Source organism: Narcine bancroftii, chromosome 5 (genome assembly GCF_036971445.1).
Source record: "Narcine bancroftii isolate sNarBan1 chromosome 5, sNarBan1.hap1, whole genome shotgun sequence".
In the NCBI taxonomy this organism is placed as follows: Eukaryota; Metazoa; Chordata; class Chondrichthyes; order Torpediniformes; family Narcinidae; genus Narcine; species Narcine bancroftii.
The window spans coordinates 72262465-72282466 of record NC_091473.1 but is presented as its reverse complement, the minus strand read 5'-3'; the positions used below and the strand labels follow the sequence as shown (position 1 = coordinate 72282466).

Genomic DNA, 20002 nt, shown 5'->3' with positions numbered 1-20002 from the left:
GACAATTATGACAGGGCCATAACCTGTTACAAAACCAAATCCAGTGAAGTAGCAGATGGAAAAACTTTGCTCCCAGAGGAACTGAATGCCTTCTATGCCCATTTTGATGACAGTAACAGTGAAGAACCACTCCTCTGCACGGCCATGTCCCCCGATAATCCCATCCTGTCCATATCTGAGGATGACGTGGGTGCTGCCTTCAGGGGAGTGAATATGAGGAAAGCTTCCAGCCTGGATGGAGTACCTGGCTGTATTTTAAAAATCTGTGTGACCAATGTATTCATGTGTACCTTCAATATCTCACTCCAGTAAGACATGGTACCCACCTGGTTCAAATAAGCTTCAATCATACTGGAGCCCAAGAAGAGTGTAGTAACCTGCTTTAATGACCATCAACCAACCAGTAGCACTTACATCAACAGTGATGAAGTGTTTGGAAAGGCTGATGTGGAAGCATATCAGCTCTTGTCTGAGTGATAAGATGGATATGTTCCATTTCGCCTATCATAGAAACACGTCTATGGTGGACGCCATCTTGCTGGCTCTACACAAAGCCCTGGAACACCTGGACAGTAAAGGTGCATTCATCAGGATGCTCTTTATTGAGTATAGTTTGACATTTAACACCATCATCCCCTCAAAACTGATCAGCAAACTCCAAAACCTGGGACTCAACTGCAATTGGATCATGGATTTCCTGATCTCCAGACCACAATCAGTGAGGATCAGTGAGAACATCACCTCCACAATCTCCATCTGTACTGGAGCACCACAGGGCTGTGTCCTAAGCCCCCTGCTCTACTCATTTCACACCTACGACTGTGTGACTCAGGACAACAATAAAACCATCTACAAATTTGCCAATTATACTACGGTAGTAGGTTGTATAAAGAAAGGAGAGAGATTGAAAACTTAGCTGAATGGTGACCATCAACAACCTTGCACTCAATGTCACCAAAATTAAGGAGTTGATTTTTGACTTCAGGAAAGGAAAGCCAGAGGTAAAAAAATCCAGTGATCATTGGGGATCAGAGGTGGAGAGGGTGAGCAAATTTAAGTTCTTGGAAATCACCATCTCAGAGGATCTTTCCTGGACCCAACACACTAATGGCATCATGAAGAAAGCACGTCCGCACCTCTACTTCCTCAGGAGTTTGTGGAGGTTTAGTATGACACCGGAAAACCTGGCCAATTTCTACTGATGTGTGATGGAAAGCGTGACCAGCTGCATTATGGTCTGGTAAGGGGACCAATACCCCTGAACATAAAGCCTTCTGAAATGTTGTGGATACAGCCCAGGACATCAAAGACAAAACCCTCCCCACTATTGAGAACATCTACAGGGAACGCTGTTGTTGGAGAGCAGCAGAAATCATCGAGGATCCACACCACCCAGCACATGCTCTCTTCTCATTGTTGCCATTAGGAAAGAGATATAGGTGTCACAAGATCCCCTCCACCATCAGAATCCTCAACAACAAACTCAATCAGGGACTCTTACTTGTGCACTTTATTTTTTTTAACTCTCTCTGTTTGCACACTCAGTTTGTTGACATTGGTTATCTGCTTAATCTTCTTTATTTATTTATATGTATACAGAGTGTCCAATTTTATCCACTATAAGTGGTAATTCTGCCTTGCCCACAGAGAAAGAATCTTAGGGCTGTATATGATGTCTTAAATGTACTCTGACAATAAATCTGAAATCCAAATCTAAATCTAGTAAGGATGTGTTTTTTTGGCTCTTGAAGCATGCTCTAAGTCAACGATAGCATGGTGCATGTCACATTGCATTCTTTTTTTTCCTAAAAGCTTTATCCTTTGAATGTACTGATATTATGCATGCATCCAGTTTTCTATTGCAGCATTAGTTCCATGTGATGTTGGACGGACTTGATAAATAATCTGATGGAGAGACTCATGCAGAAAATGACGAAGAGCTTTGACATATTTTGGCTCAAAGATAACCCCAAAATGTTGCAATTCATTGTGGCTAAAGCAATAATGGATATTCTATATACATAGAAAAATAATACTAGACTTCCATGTGGGAGGCAGAAAAAATGTGAATAGTCAAGTATGAGGTTGTATTTTATAAACGCATTTAATATTTTGCTGAATTAATGGACAGAGAAAAGCAGAGCACAGCAAAATATTACATTATAAATTTTATTTATTATCACTACATCACTCTTGTTAATGATTTTCTCATAACTCTACTCAGCTCTTCAATGTGAATGAATTATAGATTCAATGCTCTGACCAGTCAGCAAAGGAAGGGATTCACTATATAAAGCCACTTGTGTTTGTTTGTAATGTTGTCCAAACTAATTAAAGGCCTTGAGCAAATGATGACACTTTATTCTCCAATTGAACAACATACTGCGCTGCACAAAAATGCAATCAAGCTTGAAAAAAAGAATTTTCCTCGATGTTTAATTGCAGCAGGAAATAGTTTATTGCCCCTTCATTATCATTACGGAATGAAAACAAAATGCCAGGATCTATCAGAAATTGTGCAGTCAATTTAAATAAAATGATCTTTGATGATGTTGCAGGAAAATTAGTAGAAATTATTTCCTTGCTGGACATACTGTCTGATCCCAAATCATATTTTTTCATGAAACAATATTCAGTTTTCAAATCATTAACTATTCCCTCACCGTAATGTAATGTACTGCAGGTGATATCACAATTATTGTTGGGAAATCGTTAAAAAATGTAGAGGACAGGCAGGTGGACAGGTGTAGGTCCCTTTAAATAATTGTTTGGTCACCTGTCATTTATTGGATCATCAGGGTTAATTTTGCTGCTTTGATGACTCTGTCAGAGATACATTTTTATAAAGAGTTTCCTAAGTGGAAACTTTGTGGGTAAAAGACTACAACCCCAGCTTCAATAAAGACATTGCAATAACTTTTTACTCAGGTTGATTGTAATGAATGGGTTTAGGTTGTCCCATCAGAAAATATACAGCAGGAAGCAAGCAGTTAGTGTGGTATCAGTGGGCAGCATGGTTGGTGTAGCAGTTAGCGCAACACCATTACAGTGCCAGCAATCGAGACTGGGGTTCGAATCTCGCACTGCCTGTAAGGAATTTATATGTTCTCCCTATGTCGGCGTGAGTTTTCCCCGGTGGCTCCGGTTTCCTCCCACTGATCAAAACATTGTAGGTAAATTGGGTGTAAATTAGACGGCCTGGGCTCATGGACCAAAATGGCCTGCTACTATGTTGTATGTTTAAATTTACAAATTTAGATTGTTACCATCATTGTAATAAATGGTCTCAAACTTTATGGCAAAAAAAGTCTGGCCTAACAAATCTCCAAAATGCTTGTTATGACCTGAGAACATATCCTACCACAATTGAAAGCTGCATATTTTAAAAGATTCTGTATATCACTATCTTGTATAATCACTCAGGACTATTCACTTAAAATTAGAGAAAAAAGCAGCAATAATAAATAAATACTTTAATCACCACCTTTCCTTATTTCTGTATCAGGACATTATGCAATCTGCCATGCTGCAAAGCGCAAAGCAGTCACAGCTAAAACCGTTCCATATGGTTCACACATGACTGTCAAATGAAAGTTCAGTTTGTTGTAAAAGATCCAGTCAACATTAATGAAGAATGTTAGTTTATATTTCTCAGCCATTTCATTTGACACAAGTTCTAATTCTTTTCTGAAGGCAAGAGAAACAGTCCTGGCTTTGGTGAGAGCCCTTGTAACTGTAAACAAATGACGCAGCAAGTGGAAGACATTTGTCCCTGAAGGTGGGGAATCCTTGCCCTTTCTCGGATGAGCTTAACTGTGCCATGAGTAGTACTGAGTTTCAGCACTGTTTTCATGCTTCCTGGCAGGTTTCATCTCTCTAGTTCTGCGCAGGTCTCTGGTGCACATGAACATGATTCATACAGACGCAGCTTTCATACTTGCATTGTCTTTTTGTTGGAGAAAACTCTTCATTTAAACTGTTGCTGTTGATGGCTTGAACCTTGTTCATCAGGTTTATATACGCATCTGATTTTAGGAACCTGGGGTAGGAGTCTTTTTCCATCAAACTGAAGATAATTTTTTGGGCTCCCTCAAAGCAACCAGGAGTTGGCAGCAGAACACTCCTGCTGAGCAAGTCTCTTGTATTACCATCAATGTTGACCTGTTTGAAAAGCACATCAGTTTAATATATTGCTTCTTACCTACTCTAATTTTTGCATTATATTTTAAAATCAATGTTTTTCTTGTCTATAAATTGTTCAATCTGAGAATGCACATCTGTACATAATAACTGCTGGATTTCCCCATACACCAACGAATTGTTTCTGGCATTGAATCGTAAACCTATTGAGGTCCGACTGTGAACAATTTCAGTTCGGCTAATTTTTTAAATATAGTAGAAAGACCTGTTAATCTGGTGTCATGCTTTGTTTGTATGTTGTATGCCAGGCTTTCTATTGACAGAGCAGCACAGTGATCCAAATATGGTAACACATCCTGCTGTACATGAGATTATACGAAGGTGGTGAGCTTGAATTAGTGTCAGAGCTGTTCACAGTTGTTCTCATAAATTGAATTGTTTATTTTCACCTGTCCTGGGATATGGTGACAAGTTTTGTTCTTTGTTCTCTCCAGGCAGGTCACTCATTCTCAAGTTCAGCAGATAGGTGCAATAATAAAACCAAAGTGCAATGTTTAGTGAACAGGGGAAAAGTGCAGGACATAGAGAAAAGTATAATGAAGCAGTGCCAGAACATCACCTTTTAACGATGAGGTCCACTCAAAAGCCTAATAAAAAAACAGCCAGAGTTCTTCAAATCTGAAGGTTTTGTGCTTTCAAGCTCATGCATCTTCTTCCCAGCTGAAGAGAGTGTGAGATTGGGTCCTTTAATATATAGGCAGTATTCCCAAGACAGCGGGAAGTACAGATAGTGTTAATAGAGAGAAGATTGGGTTTTGTAATGGCCTGAACTGGGCTCAGCTAAATGTGATCGGGATCAAAGTTAAGTTCACTTTCCTTAACTGGTCTACATCTATGGTCAAGTAATTGTGGATTTCAATGCTGTGAAATTCTGTGATGATATTCTGCAGAGTATTGGGGGTATACCTCTGTACATTTTCTCAGCAAAAATTACTTATGATCTCACATTATGGAACTGGCACAAAGTGTGTTTTTTTCTCCTCAAGTGGTAATCTTATTGCAAAGATTGCTGTGGTACAAAATGACAGTTTACACCTGCATCCCTACTTGTTTATGATTAACTACTGGGGCAAGAACACTTGAAAATTACTGCTCACTCAGAGGCAATATAACCTATTACAATCCATGAAACATAATATAAAACTCTCTACGTGTACAGTTACTTCCTTTCATATAATACTTGAACAGTGTGTGCTATCCTTCAGGGAGGACAGAGTATGTTTCACTTTTGCATAATTTTGGACACCAATCTAAAATCCATTAAATAGTTTTGGCTGATCTCCTAGGGGGTGGGGGGTTGGCCAGCCTGCAGGATCATTCTTTGGTTTTGCCAAAATTGATGCTGGAAAGTCTTGACGGCTTCCATGTGAAAACACGAGTAACTAAAAATTACAAAGGATTTGTAATGGAAATTCTAGTTTTAGTATCATGCTGATACAGTGCCAGTGACCTGGGGTCCAATCCATCCCTGTCAGTAACAAGTTTGTACGTTCTCTCTGTGACTGTGTGGGTTTTCTCGGGAGTTCCAGTTTCCTCTCATCCTCCAAAACCTACGAGGTGAAGGTTAATTGGGTGGGACGGGCCCATGGGCAGGAAAAGTCTGTTACTGTGCTGTGTGTCTAAATTTAAATTTAATTATACACGCAAATGAATTATGAGGGAAAATGTTGGTTCTACCACCCTTGCACATTTCAGACCTGATATAAAACCTGTTGACTAAAGCTCACTCACTTGCTTTGGGGCATCACTTTGAATGAATTCTCTGTAAATATGTTGTGCCTTTGAACCCAGTTTATCTGTAGACTTGGTTTTCTTGTAGTCCTCACAGACCAGCCAGAAATCAATGTTCTCCTCACTGAACTCTGACTTGAGGAATGCTCTGAATGCTGCACGGCCACCTTCAGGAAGACAAAATATCAATTTTGAATTTTATTGAAAGAAGTCAATGGCAGTGATCATCCAATATGTTTATAGGAATTCTTACTTACATGGATCAGCAAGGAGAATGTCCAAAGATTTGGACCATTGCGTGGCCTCTTCAAGAGTGAGCCTGTAGAAAACAGAATAAAATGATTAAGATAAATTCCACTCAACTTCCACTTATTTAAAATAGCTAATGTTCGGAAACTTACAGAAATTTTGTACAAGTTAATTTTAAAAATATTGGAGTAGTGAACTTTTCCACTTGTGTGATTTTTATTTTGGAAATATTTACTGGCAGTGAACTAATTATTCCTTTAATAATGAAACTTCTGCATTTGTTTACAATTTATGATCTATCTGTCTAATCGTCTGACAAACATCTAATCTTTAAAAAATTTTGCAAAAAAAAAAGGAAGAGAAAACTCTTACCCCATGGACAGGTCAAGTTTTTCTGACATGTTGGATAGAAAATTTATTGATGGATGTTGAGGTCCAGAGTTGAGCAATATGGATAACAGACGATTCTTGAGGTCCTTGGCTCTAAGGCAATATGAAAAAAGAAATGTCTGTGTTAATGTGTTATTTTTAATAAAATAACTGCAATTCCAGAACTGCAAAGAAATCTACACCTGTTCCTATTCCATTATGTTCTAATTTATTAGACAATTGATTATGGGAAATTTTGTTTTTATTTCTTTACCTAGATACAAGTTACAGACCTAATAAAAATACTGTATACAGTCAAATAGAAATTACTGAGAGAGAACCTAGCTAAAAAAAAACCTTGATCAGGATATACAACTTAAGGCATAACGTTGAGATATGTGAATGTGCTGTTGAAATGACCTGAGCTATTGATTGACTAATAATGCCAGAGCACTCTGCTTTATAGATTAAGCCTGTTTGTTGAAGTGGATTTGAATTCCACTGATGCCTAGTTGTTCTCTTCAAATAATTTGCATTCATTTTCCATTTTAGACCTAAGTCAAGACCATGATATTTACGTACGCTGATGAACACAATGAACAGCAAAGTATTTATAGGAAAACATAAGCCCATTATTATCTACACATACACCCTTCTGCATAATTATCTTAATAAGTAGTGAAGCAGAACCCTCCATCTACCCCCACCCATGGACATGAGAAATATCAGTTCAAAACTTAACAATTAAACATGATCCAACCATACTTGATTCGTTTTGAAACAAATTTGAAATAGAAGAGATAAAGACAAGTTTTCTTCAGTTAAAGATGTTTATGATAAAATAGAGGCTGGGAAGCAAAGACAAAGCAAGTTGAAGAATTTAGTTAATTAAATCTATTTATTGTTATATGTTAGAGGGTTCTTAGAGTGATAATAAGATGATAATGCTTACAGATACTTTGCTTTCCTTTTTTCAGTCACCTGAGTTCTGTCGGTAGCACACTCACTGATATTTTGCTGTTTGGTCGATGCGTTCTGGAGAAGCACGAGATCAGGCATGTCTGCCTGTCTGTTCGACAAGCATGGGCTGATTCTCCAGGCTCTGCTTCCTTTGCTGTTCTGTGAATACTCCTTCCTCTCACATTGGGTTCATATATAGGTTGCGCTTATGGTGGTAGAGGGGTGGGGTGCAGAGATTGTGGAGGGGAAGTACTGTTTGTGTGAGTAGAATTTACACCACAAAAAAAAGGAAGTTTTTTTCTTCTGAGCCACAATTGACGTGATTACTCAACTGAACAGCAGGCCTCATGCGCATATAAATCTTCAAATAAAAACACAATATCTCAAGATCATGAAAATGTTTTCATTTTACGTTAATAGGACAGGACCGGCTATTGATCGGAATGTTTTGCTGCAGTTTCTGACTTGCTGATGCGATACACTAGGGCTCTGTATTACAAAGAGTATTATCATTTGAGAAATACTTATGTAGCTGCCCAATCAGGTTGATATTGTTGTCAGTTATTCATGCAGTATCTTTTATTCCTTATTTATAGAAACCTAAGGGCTCCAAAGCCAGTTTATGGAACTGATTTGCAAAATTTATCTTTCAAATTGTGTTTTAGTAATATTTGTAAAATAATAAACTGTTCTAAGGTGATGCACCCAGTGATCTCATTGAACGGAAGCCTGACTACTAAGATTAATCATTGCCTGCTGATGTACTCGATCTAGTCATACTAGAATCCAGTCTGCAACCATACCATGATAATAACTGCCCATGATCAGAATTAGAATTTATTGTTATGAACATGCACAAAATTTGTTGCTCTGTGGCAGAATCACAGAGCAAACATTTATATAAATCATCTTATAAAATAAATAGAATAGACCAAGAAAAATTCAAAGTAAGGCAGAGCCTGTTCATTCAGGAATCTGATGGCAGAGGGGAAGAAGCTGTCCTTGTGCAGCTGAGTGCTCGACTTCAGGCTCCTGTACCTTTTCCCAATGGTAGCAAAGTGAACAGGCCATGGCCTGGGTGGTGGGTCCTTGAGGACAGAGGCTGCTGTTGTAAGACACCGCTTCTTGTAGGTGTCCTCAACACCCATGATTTCGCAGGCCAAATTAACAACCGTCTGGAGATATTTCTTGTCCTGAGTGTTAACACCTCTGGTGCTGGATAGTGATGCAACTGAATGCCAGAATGGTCTCCATGGTACACCTGTAGAAGTTTTTGAAAATCTTCAGTCTTTGGACATACCGGTCGCTGTTGACTTTCAACCTTTCAAGCAAAGAGATCATGAAAAGGCTTTCCATTCAACCAATAATAATCAATGGCAGATAGTAAGGAAAAATAAAAGGCAGCGAAAATAACGATTAGATAATCCACCAAGCCAAAATATCAGAAATAAACTGAAGTTATTATGATACTGCATGAACTCTTTTTATTGACCCGTTCCTCAATACCTGAGAGATCATTATAAATATAGCACAAAATAAATTAGATTCAGTTTGCTTTTACTTTTAGTGAAGCAATGGTTGATATGCATTTACCCATTATCAATAATCAGGCAATATAAAAACAAATGATCAATCCCAATTTCAAAATGTCCTGTTGACCATGTCTGCTTGAACTTTCATAGGATTGAGATCCTGACCTTGTGCTATTAAATATCTAAAGAAGTGATCCCTGCTTTGAGCCCTGAGCTACTTCATTTTGACTGTTTATAAATGTACCTTTAATGTTTATGCTGTAACTTTGCCTATTTTGGTTGATGACAACATTTAATGGTTACAATATTTACTTGTTGTCATGGACTGATTAACTCACTTCCTAAATTTCAGCTCCAGATACATGTAGATTCCTTGTCCACCCTTTGTATTAGTACACTTCCTAATGTAGGATAAAGATGACTGGTTGCTGTTGTTCTATATAATCCTCTGCATTTAACAAGTACTAAAATGGCTGGATTGCTGTAAGTGAGCAGCAAATGAAATTGCTTTTAAATTACATTTAATAATATAGTGATACACCAGACTGGAGATTATGATGAAGGTTTTCATTGCTCTCAGGAAAATGGAAAAGATGGGACTAACCCAGAAAAGACAAGGTGATATTTATCAGTTATTTGGAAGCTTGTAACTATTTGTCCTGGCCAAAAAAGTGAGTGGGGCATGAGATGAGTTTGTTTTTCACTTTTTAAAAAAGGTAGAGGTTCCATTATGGTCATGTAATACTACATTGAGAATGTAACATACATGAGTAATATTATAAATATAAGAAACAGGGAAAAAAGATGTTTGGGTACTATATTGAATGTAAAAAGAATCTTAAGAAATTAGAAAAGCTAAAAGAAGGTATGAGGTGGCTATAGCAAGCAGAGTGAAAATAAATCCAAAGGGTTTCTACAAATAGGTAAATAGCAAAAGGAAAGTGAGAGACAAAATTGGTCCAATAGAGAATCAGAAAGGACAAATGTGTGTGGAGCCAAAAGAGATGGGGGAGGTCTTGAACAATTTCTTTTCCTCAGTATTTACTGAGCAGGGTAAAGGAAGCAAAGGGGGTAAATATGGAGACTACAGTGATTAAGAAAGAAACATATAAAGGTGGATAAGTCTCCAGGTCCTGACAGGTTTTTCCCCAGGACCTTGAGAGAAGTTAGTGAGGAAATAATGGAGGCTCTGGCAGTGATTTTTCAAATGTCATTAGAGACGGGTATAGTGCTGGAGGATTGGCGTGTTGTGCATGTGGTTCCTTTGTTTAAAAAGGGTTCAAGGAGCAAGCCTAGCAATAATAGGCCTGTAAGTTTGACGTATGTGGTAGGTAAATTGATGGAAAGCATTCTTAGAGATAATATATATAAGTATATGGAGGGACAAGGTCTGATCAGAGACACTCAACACAGATTTGTGCATGGAAGGTTGTGTTTGACCAATCTTGTTGAATTTTTTGAAGAGGTGACAATAGGAATGCTGATGAGGGCAGAGCAGTGGGTGTTGTCGATATGGACTTCAGTAAGGCCTTCGATAAGGTTCCGCATGGGAGGTTAGTTAGGAAGGCTAAGTCCTTGGGTATTAATTTGGAGATAGTCAAATGGATTCAACAGTGGCTGGAAGGAAGGTGCCAGAGAGTAGTAGTAGATAATTGTTTGTCAGGATGGAGGCTGGTGACAAGCGATGTACCTCAGGGTTTGGTATTGGAACTGTTGCTGTTTGTCATATATATTAATGATCTGGAGGATGGGGCGGTAAATTGGATTAGAAAATATGCAGATGATACTAAAATAGGGGGAATTGTGGATGATGAAGAGGGTTTTCAAAGATTGCAGAGAGATTTAAACTCCTTAGAGGAGTGGGCAGAAAGATGGCAGATGGAGTTTAATGCTGGTAAGTGTGAGGTGCTTCATTTTGGAAAGAATAATCAAAGCAAGACATATGTGGTAAATGGGAGGGCAATGAAGAATGCAGTGGAGCAGAAAGATCTAGGAATAACGGTGCATTGTTCCGTAAAGGTAGGAGTGCATGTGGATAGGGTAGTGAAGAAGGCCTTTAGTATGCTTGCCTATATAAATCAGTGCATAGAATATAGGAGTTGGGAAGTAATGATGAAACTGTACAAAGCATTGGTGAGGCCAAATTTAGAGTATTATGTGCAGTTCTGGTCACCAATTTATAGGAAGGATATTAACAAGATAGAGAGACTGCAAAGATTTACAAAAAAATATTGCCTGGGGTTCAGCATCTGGAATACAAGGAGAGATTGAGCAAATTAGGTCTTTATTCCTTGGAACATAGAAAGCTGAGAGGGGATTTGATAGAGGTGTTTAAGATAATGAGAGGGATAGAGTTGATGTGGAAAGGCTTTCCCATTGAGAGTAGGAGACATGGATACAAGAGGTCATGGGTTGATAGTTGATTGGCAAAGGTTTAGGAGTAACATGAGGGGGAACTTCTTTACTCAGAGAGTGGTTACTGTGTGGAATGGGCTTCCGGGAAAAGTGGTGGAGGCAGGGTCAATTTTGTCATTTAAGAAAGAGTTGGATAAGTATATGGATGGGAGAGGGATGGAGGGATACAGGCAGAGTGCTGGTAAGTGGGATTAGAGGAGAGTACTTGGATCAGTGCAAACTAGAAGGGCCAAATTGGCCTGTTTCCATGCTGTAATTGTTCTATGGTTATATATGGTTATGAAATTCTAAAACTTTGTCTACCATTAGGAAGACAGAGAGTCACCACTTTGTCCAGCACCCCTCACAAAAATGAGGCCCCAGCGAGGAACAAACCCGTGACTCCTGACTTACAAGATCAGTGCTCTAACCACTGAGCTATTGGAGCCTCTATAATAGTGATCCATACTGGCACATTAATTGAAATGGAGGTAGGGGTGCAGTGCTGCTGGAGCTCACTGGAGCTCTGCTCCGACACCTCAAAGGGTGGCTCTGGCACCTCCTTGTCGCCATTTTTGGTGAGCTCCGGTGATAAAAAATTAGCACTGCACCCCTGAACGGAGATAGAAGCAATAGTAATTTTCAGATGGTAATTTCCTTTTTTCTACCTTCAGTCCAAGATATTGGTTAGACTCAGTGGCTAAGCTTGGATATCCAATCTCTTCTATATCTATATATTGGCTAAAGTTTGGCTTCTTTTGAACAATTATCTGTTAAATTTAAAATATTTAAACATAGTTTTTTTTTCATTATTTACAGATTAGGAGCTTCTTAAATTCTTTAATGTTGAGGCTTCCACAGGATTTAGAATGTAACCTTATTTGGAAAGTATATAATTTTAAACCGAATCATAAAGGATTTCTTTCTGCCCTTTATGAACTTCTCTCAAGATCTAGGGGATAATGGTATTAAAAAATTATGGGAACAAGACTTTTAACAACCATTATCTGAAACTAGATTTGATTCTATTTTGAAACATGTTCACTCATCTTCCCTTTGTGGTTGACATTCATTAATTCAATTTAAGGTGCCCACTGAACCCACTTTTGTAAAGTTCAGTTAGCTAAATTTTAACCCAATATTACCCCTGAATGTGAAAAATGCATAACTGAAGAAGGTATCATATGTTTTGGCTGTGTCCTTCTGTCTTTAATTTTTGGCAAGGGGCATTTCTCACTTTATTGTTAGTTCTTAATATCAATTTGACTCCTAGTCCTTGAAGTGAATGGGCCAATGGATTTAATATTGACTTTTTCTGAATCCCATGTAGTGGCTTTTGCTTCCCTCATTGCTGGAAGGGCCATTTTGCTGAGAGGGAATAATTCTGTCCCTCCCACTCATAGTCAATGGATTTAGGATGTGATGGCTTGTCTGTCTCTAGAAAAAAAAATAGGTGTTCTACTACTGCAATTGGATCTTAACTTTCTTTCTCCTTGGGATCCTTTTCTCAATTACTTTCAAAATTTTTAGATTATTCTTCTGTGCTATTTTTTTAATGATCCTATATTATTATTACTGGCAGTAGTGCACTCCTTCACTTGGCCAGCAGCCCTCATAGAATGGGGATTGATTATTGGTTTAGAATGTGTTTTCTTTTCTTTTAATTTTTTTTTCATTTAATAACATGGGTTCATATGTACCTTGTTTATCATCACTTGATACCTGTAACTTAACTTACTTTATCATTATTGCTATATAACAACCAACTGAAAAACCTCACAAAGATTAGTGTATACAGAGCTGTTGTCATACCCACACTCCTGTTCGGCTCCGAATCATGGGTCCTCTACCGGCATCACCTACGGCTCCTAGAACGCTTCCACCAGCGTTGTCTCCGCTCCATCCTCAACATTCATTGGAGTGACTTCATCACCAACATTGAAGTACTCGAGATGGCAGAGGCCGACAGCATCGAATCCACGCTGCTGAAGATCCAACTGCACTGGGTAGGTCACGTCTCCAGAATGGAGGACCGTCGCCTTCCCAAGATCGTGTTATATGGCGAGCTCTCCACTGGCCACGGAGACAGAGGTGCACCAAAGAAGAGGTACAAGGACTGCCTAAAGAAATCTCTTGGTGCCTGCCACATTGACCACCGCCAGTGGGCTGATATCGCCTCCAACCATGCATCTTGGCACCTCACAGTTTGGCGGGCAGCAACCTCCTTTGAAGAAGACCACAGAGCCCACCTCACTGACAAAAGACAAAGGAGGAAAAACCCAACACCCAACCCCAACCAACCAATTTTCCCTTGCAACCGCTGCAACCGTGTTTGCCTGTCCCGCATCAGACTTGTCAGCCACAAACGAGCCTGCAGCTGACGTGGACATTACCCCTCCATTAATCTTCGTCCGTGAAGCCAAGCCAAAGAGAAAGAAGAAAGAAATTAAAACAAATAAACAAATAAAAAGATTGAAAAAGGCATGCACTAATGTAATAAGTAATGACAGTTTATTATCACATACATACTTATTACCCCCCCAAAATATACTTTATTTCACAATAAATTATGTACAAGAAAACCGTTCAAGGCTTTTTACATTCATAATGTCAGTCATACATTCTCATCAATGTACATTGTTACATTGTTCTCTCAATACACCTTGTCGTTTCTACACATTGTTATTAGACATACCTTATCTAGAAAAAAAATTACAAACAAGATCTTTTAACACTCATAATGTCAGACATTCTTGTCCATGTACATTGTTACATTTGATCTCTCAATACCCTGTTACTGGCATCTCAAGAGAAAGTTTTAACTTTTAGCATGTTGAAAGCCAGACGGGCAGTTTTAAGAAAATGGAAAGATGAATTCCCACCGACTCATGCACAGTGGCTACATGATGTAATGTCATATTGAAGCTTAGAGAAAATTAGGTATAGTATTAAAGATAAAAAGTTTAAATTTGACAAGGGATGGGGCCCATTTATTGAATATTATCATAATTGCCAGTTTTAGAGGATTTGGGTGTTCTATGGCTGTTCCGTCCATCTTCTACAGGTCGTGACCTGATCCATCTTTCTATTTTTCTTTTAGATAAGTGGATTCATTGGTTTAATTATAATGATCCTGTATAATATCCCTTTTATTTAGATCTTATTAAGATATATTGTGATTTGTGGTAAAAGTAATTAATTAATTTATACAATTAATTACTTTAATAGATAATCACAATTAATATTAAGGGATGGAATATATACATTATTATTTTGGTTTTCATTTTAATATTTTGTATATGGATAGTTATGTTAAACTCAATTATAATATTTTAAAAAGAATACCTTGTTATCACCTCTGTGGCACCTTGTTGTTTCTCCCCTCTGTTGGTTAAAGAGCTTCCCGTCAGCGTCTGGTAATGGAAGGACTCTAGACTGTGGTCCTTCCCCACAGCACCTCACTCTGGCTGCACCAAGCCTCAGTGCATCCCTCAGCATGTACTCCTGCAGCCTGGAATATGCCAGTCAACAGCATTCCCTCACCGACATCTCAGAATGCTGAGAGACCAGCATATTTCAGGCAGTCCAAAGTGCGTCTTTCAGCAGCTCGGAATGTCTGACTCTGGGTGTGTCCCCAGGAATAGCCCTAGATCGGAAAGTCCTCCATCATACTGCCACTGGTGATGAAACGTGACAAGGACCCTTGCATCCTCCTTCACACACTATGGGCAAATCTGCATTCAGCAAAGAGGTGGGTGACAGTCTCTATTCCAGTGCAGTCGTCTCAAGCCTAACGTGCATGGTGGGTGGATGTTCTGGTTGTACAGGAAGGATCCTACTGGCAGGCCTCCACTATGTATCTGTATTCCCAGATCCCTTTGTTCCTCCACACTCCTCAGTGCCCTACCCATTATGTCTTACCTCGGTTTTTCCTTCCAAAATGCAACACCTCACACTTTTCTGCATTAAATTCAATCTGCCATTTTTCCAGTTGGTCCAGAACCCTTTGTAAACTTTGAAGCCTTCCTCGCTGTCCACAACGCCTCCAATCTTAATGTTATCAGCAAAATTGCTGATCCAATTTTTTTATATTATCATCCAGATCACTGATATAGACAACAAACAATGATGATCCTAGTACTGATCCCTGAGGCACACCACTAATCACAGGCCTCCAGTCTAAGAAGTAATCATCCATTACCACTCTCTATCCTCTCCCATTCAACTAATTTCAAATCCAGTTCACAACCTCTCCATGGATACCTAGTGTTTGAACCTTCTGAATTAGCCTGCCATGTGCAACCTTGTTAAAGGCCTTACTAAAGTCCATATAGACAACATCCACAGCTTTTCCTTCATCTACTTTCTTGGTAACCTCCTTAAAAAACCCTATGTCCTAACACACACAAAGCTATGCTGACTCTCCTTATCAGCCTTTGGCAGTCCAAATACTTTTATACCTGATCTTTCAGAACTCCCTCCAATAATTTACCTACTACGGATGTCAGGCTCACTGGACTATCATTTCCTGGTTTATATTTGGAGCCTTTTTTAAACAACGGAACAACATGAGCTACCCTCCAATCTTGTGGCAGCTCACCTGGGGATAAGGATCTTTAAATATTTCTGCCATGGCCTCTGTAATTTCTAAACTAGTCTCCCTCAAGGTCTGAGGGAATATCATGTCTGGCTTAGAGGATTGACCTACTTTTTTTCACTGTAAGACAGCAAACACCTCCTCCTCTTTAATCTCGATATGTTCCCTGCCACTATTGTTTGTTTCCCTTCCTTCCTTATACACTATGCCAGTTTCCTGAGTAAATATTGGTGCCAAAAACTGTTTACGATCTCCCCATCTCATGAGGCTCAACACTTAGACAACCACTTTGATCTTCTAAGGGACCCTTCAGGTTAACCTTCACATTATCTGCCAAAGCAACCTCATGTCTTCTTTTTTCCTTCCTGATTTCCTTCTTAAATATTTTCTTACATTGTCTGTTCTCCTCTAGTACCTATACCTGCAATACACCTCTCCCTTCCTCTTAACCAGATCACTAATATCAGTGGAAAACCAAGGTTTCTTTTCCCTGTTAACTTTGCCTTTAATCCTAACAGTAACATGCAAATTCTGCATCTCAAAATTTTGCCTTTGAAGGCCTTCCACTTACTTGTCAGAAAACAACTTATTCCAATCCGGTCTTTCTAGATCCTTTCTCATTTCCTCAAAATTAGCCTTACTCCAATTTAGAATCTCAACTCGAGGACCAGACCTGTCCTTATCTATAATTATCTTGATACTAATGACATTAGTGATCACTGGATCCAAAATGTTCACCTACATATACTTCTGTCACCTGACTTGTCTAGTTTCCTAATAGGAAAACAAGTATTGCATCCCCCTTGTTAGTACCTCTATATATTGATTTAGAAAACTTTACTGAATGCATTTGGCAATTCAAAGCCATCCAACCTTTTTACAGTATGGGAGTCCCAGTCAATATGTGGAAAATTAAAATCCCGCACTATTACAATTTTCTGTTTCTTATATCAGTTTGCTATCTCTCTACAGATTTGCTCCTCCAATTCTCTCTAATAATTGAGTGGTCTATGATACAACCCTATCAGTGTGGTAACACTGTTGATGTGCCCTCAGGACTGTTCTGTCTAAGAACAACTGTGATATCTTCCTCCCCCTCTTTCACATCTGAAATAATTGAATCCTGGGACATTGAGCTCTCAGTCCTTCCCCTCCTGCAACCAAGCCTCACTAACAGCAATAATGTCATAATCCCACAAACCAAACCACACCCTAAGATCATCTGCCTTTCTGAAAATACTCCTTGCATTGAAATAAATACACCTGAGAACATTTCTATCATGTATAAACCTTTGATTTCTGTCTATACATGACCTTTATCCTTTTCCACCTCACTATCTACTCTGGTTTCCGTCCCCCTGCAAATCTACTTTAAACCCACCAGAACAGTATTAGCAAACCTGCCCGCAAGGATATTTGTCCTAGCCCATCGTTCTCCCTTATTATTTTACAAAAAAATCTCCCTTTGGGCAGATGAATCATTTAAAATTAATATTGAAAAGATTTATTGAAACAAAAATAAGTGGTGGAAGTTCAGGTCTTAAAATGAGACCCTTCACCTATTTATCAGCCTACTCCAAATAGGGTAGCATTTCAGCTGAGGTGCAGTTATCATAGTCAGGGCAAGATAACCTCATAGCTTTTCCTCACCCCATACCAGCTGTCAATCAATGGGCTTGTGGACCAAGTTGAACATTGAACAATATTCCCATTCTGTCAAATTGAATGATAAATATATCTTCAAATAAACCAGTGCAGAGAAAACAATGGATTAAAGCTAAGGTTTGCCAGGTGACCCAATCTAAAAATTGGCTGAAAGGGTAGGATGAGTTCTGTCAACTCTTGGCCATTTGCACAATATTGTGTCAGCTTGAGAAAACAATCTGACATCAGTCTGAATAAATGTACACTGCCACATCTGTATGAAATCTATTGTTCAGCTTTATTTTTTTCTCTCTCTTTGATCATTAATTACAAATGTTTAAAAGTTTTTTTAAAAACATCAGGATTAGTGAGTGTGGAGTTTTCTGGTTTACATGGCTCATGATGAGACGTCCAAAGTAAACCTGAATAAAGGAGTTTTAATGGATTGGTAAATTTTCTGCTGAAGCACAAATGATCAGTGACACTCCTGCATCCATGTCTTGCAAAATCATTTTTATATTTAAGTACAGGTAAATTAATGAACTGCTGGATGACACCTTTTTAGGTAAAAATGATTATTTATAAATGACTCATGTCCTTGTCTCTGGGAAGACTCATAAACAGATGAGATCTGTGCTTGTGTGTCAAAGACACTGAGTGCTTAGTTATTTACATTTTGGAAATCCATATCTATCGATTTATCTCTATATCTCAACCCTTCCTTATGATGGTAGTCATGTTTTTCATTTTCACTTTCGCACTTGCATGCTCACACCCACTATGTCATTGCCCTGGGGGAAATAATGAACATAAGGCACACCCGGAGGAATTGCACCATTTTGCAGAAGTTTGTGTGGGCATGAAACCACACAAAAAAAACTATTTTTACCTTGTATTTTCCTATTTTCTCCCAATCATAGATTAGGCTGGGGTATGAATTGCAAAAACTTAAGAATTGTATAAATAGCTTTGAGGGCTCATGGACAATAACTTTCTGTTGGATTGTTTGACCTCTCTGTGCATGCATTGAAAATAATATTTTCCTTGCTAGCAATTTGGGCATCACATGCCTCAAAGATCACAAAAAAAGCAGGAAGTGAAAAAGATGCCCTGTGCAGAGCATGTGGAAGACTCTCAGCATTACCTGCTACATATTGCGTGGCTGAACAATCCAAAGGAGGACTCAAGGCAAATGTTGTGCAGTTTTGTCTGTAGGTGGTCAAAACCGCCTAAAGGCGACAAAACTATTTTTGAGCTGTACCCTTGCTGTGGAGGTCATGGAAATGGCACAGTCTTCTCTGGTTTTGGTAGGTCAACAACTGCAAAGATGAAGTCTGGCCAGCTCAGTTTTTCTTGTGCCAATTAAGAGAACAGTGAGCATAGAATATTACGGCATAGCACTGGCCCTTTGGCTCTTGATGTTGTGCCGACCTGGCACATTCCTACCAAAAAAAAACCCTCCCTACCCCATAACCCTGTATTTTTCTTCCATCCATGTGCCTAAGAGTCTCATAAGTGACCCTAATGTTTCAGCCTCCACCGTCACTCCTGATAAGGCATTCCAGGCACCCACAACTCTGTGTAAAAAAAAAATTACCCCTGATGACTCCCCTAAACTTTCCTTCCTTTACTTTGTACAGATATCCTCTGGTGTTTGCTATTCTTGCCTTGGGAAAAAGGTGCTGGCTGTCTATCTATGCCTCTCAGAATCTTGTAGATCTCTATTAAATCACCTCTCATCCTTCTTCACTCCAAAGAGAAAAGTCCTAGCTCTGCACGATGACATTAGTGAGTTGGGTCAAAGAAAGTTTCTTCAAGATACTGACACACAAGAACCCAATAACCACTGCATCATACACCACTGGTTTTCCCTTCCTGAAGTCAACAATCAGCTCCTTGATTTTGGAGACATCAAGTGCGAGGCTGTTGTGGGTGCACTGTTCAACCAAGTTTTCAATGTCCCTCCTGTATGCTGATTCATTACTCCTTTGTATACAACCCACTACCATGGTATCGTCAGCAATTTTGTTTATGGTGTTGTTGTCATACTGAACTATACAGTCATAGGGGCATAGCGAGTGAAGCAGGAGGCTATGTACACAGCCCTGTGGTGCTCCGGTACTGATGACATTGTGGAGAAGATATTCTTACCAATCCTCACTGACTGTGACATAGAAGTGAGGAAATTACAATTCCAATTATAATGTGGTCTCAAGACCCAGGTGTTGGGGTTTTCTGATTAAATTTAAGGGGATGATGGTGTTCAGTGCTGACTGTTCACAATAAAGAGCATCCTGATGAATGCATCTTTTCTGTCCAGGTGTTC

The 20002-nt window shown here is 39.0% G+C and overlaps 1 protein-coding gene and 1 long non-coding RNA gene across 3 annotated transcripts in view; one reads left to right on the top strand and one right to left on the bottom strand.

Annotated features, from left to right (window-relative positions):
• LOC138762720 (uncharacterized) overlaps positions 1–20002 on the top strand; it is a 76232-nt gene that overhangs the window by 11104 nt on the left and 45126 nt on the right. The gene's annotated exons all lie outside the window — the stretch shown is intronic.
• On the bottom strand, positions 2086–7699 carry LOC138763524 (regulator of G-protein signaling 21-like). The gene is made up of 5 exons (XM_069937821.1): positions 7502–7699; positions 6553–6663; positions 6189–6250; positions 5932–6098; positions 2086–4161 (listed from the first exon to the last, which is right to left on the bottom strand). The coding sequence occupies exons 1-5, from the start codon at positions 7606–7608 to the stop codon at positions 3877–3879; spliced, it is 732 nt and encodes a 243-aa protein (XP_069793922.1). The 5' UTR covers positions 7609–7699; the 3' UTR covers positions 2086–3876.

Bases quoted from the DNA above. Each gene is read 5' to 3' on its own strand.
- LOC138763524 (XM_069937821.1), bottom strand. From the start codon at position 7,608: ATGCCTGATCTCGTGCTTCTCCAGAACGCATCGACCAAACAGCAAAAT. The intron at 6,664-7,501 runs GTAAGCATTATC...ATATTGCCTTAG, and splicing joins AAAAGGAAAGCAAAGTATCT to AGCCAAGGACCTCAAGAATC. The intron at 4,162-5,931 runs GTGAGTGAGCTT...CTTTTCAAACAG, and splicing joins AAAGTGATGCCCCAAAGCAA to GTCAACATTGATGGTAATAC.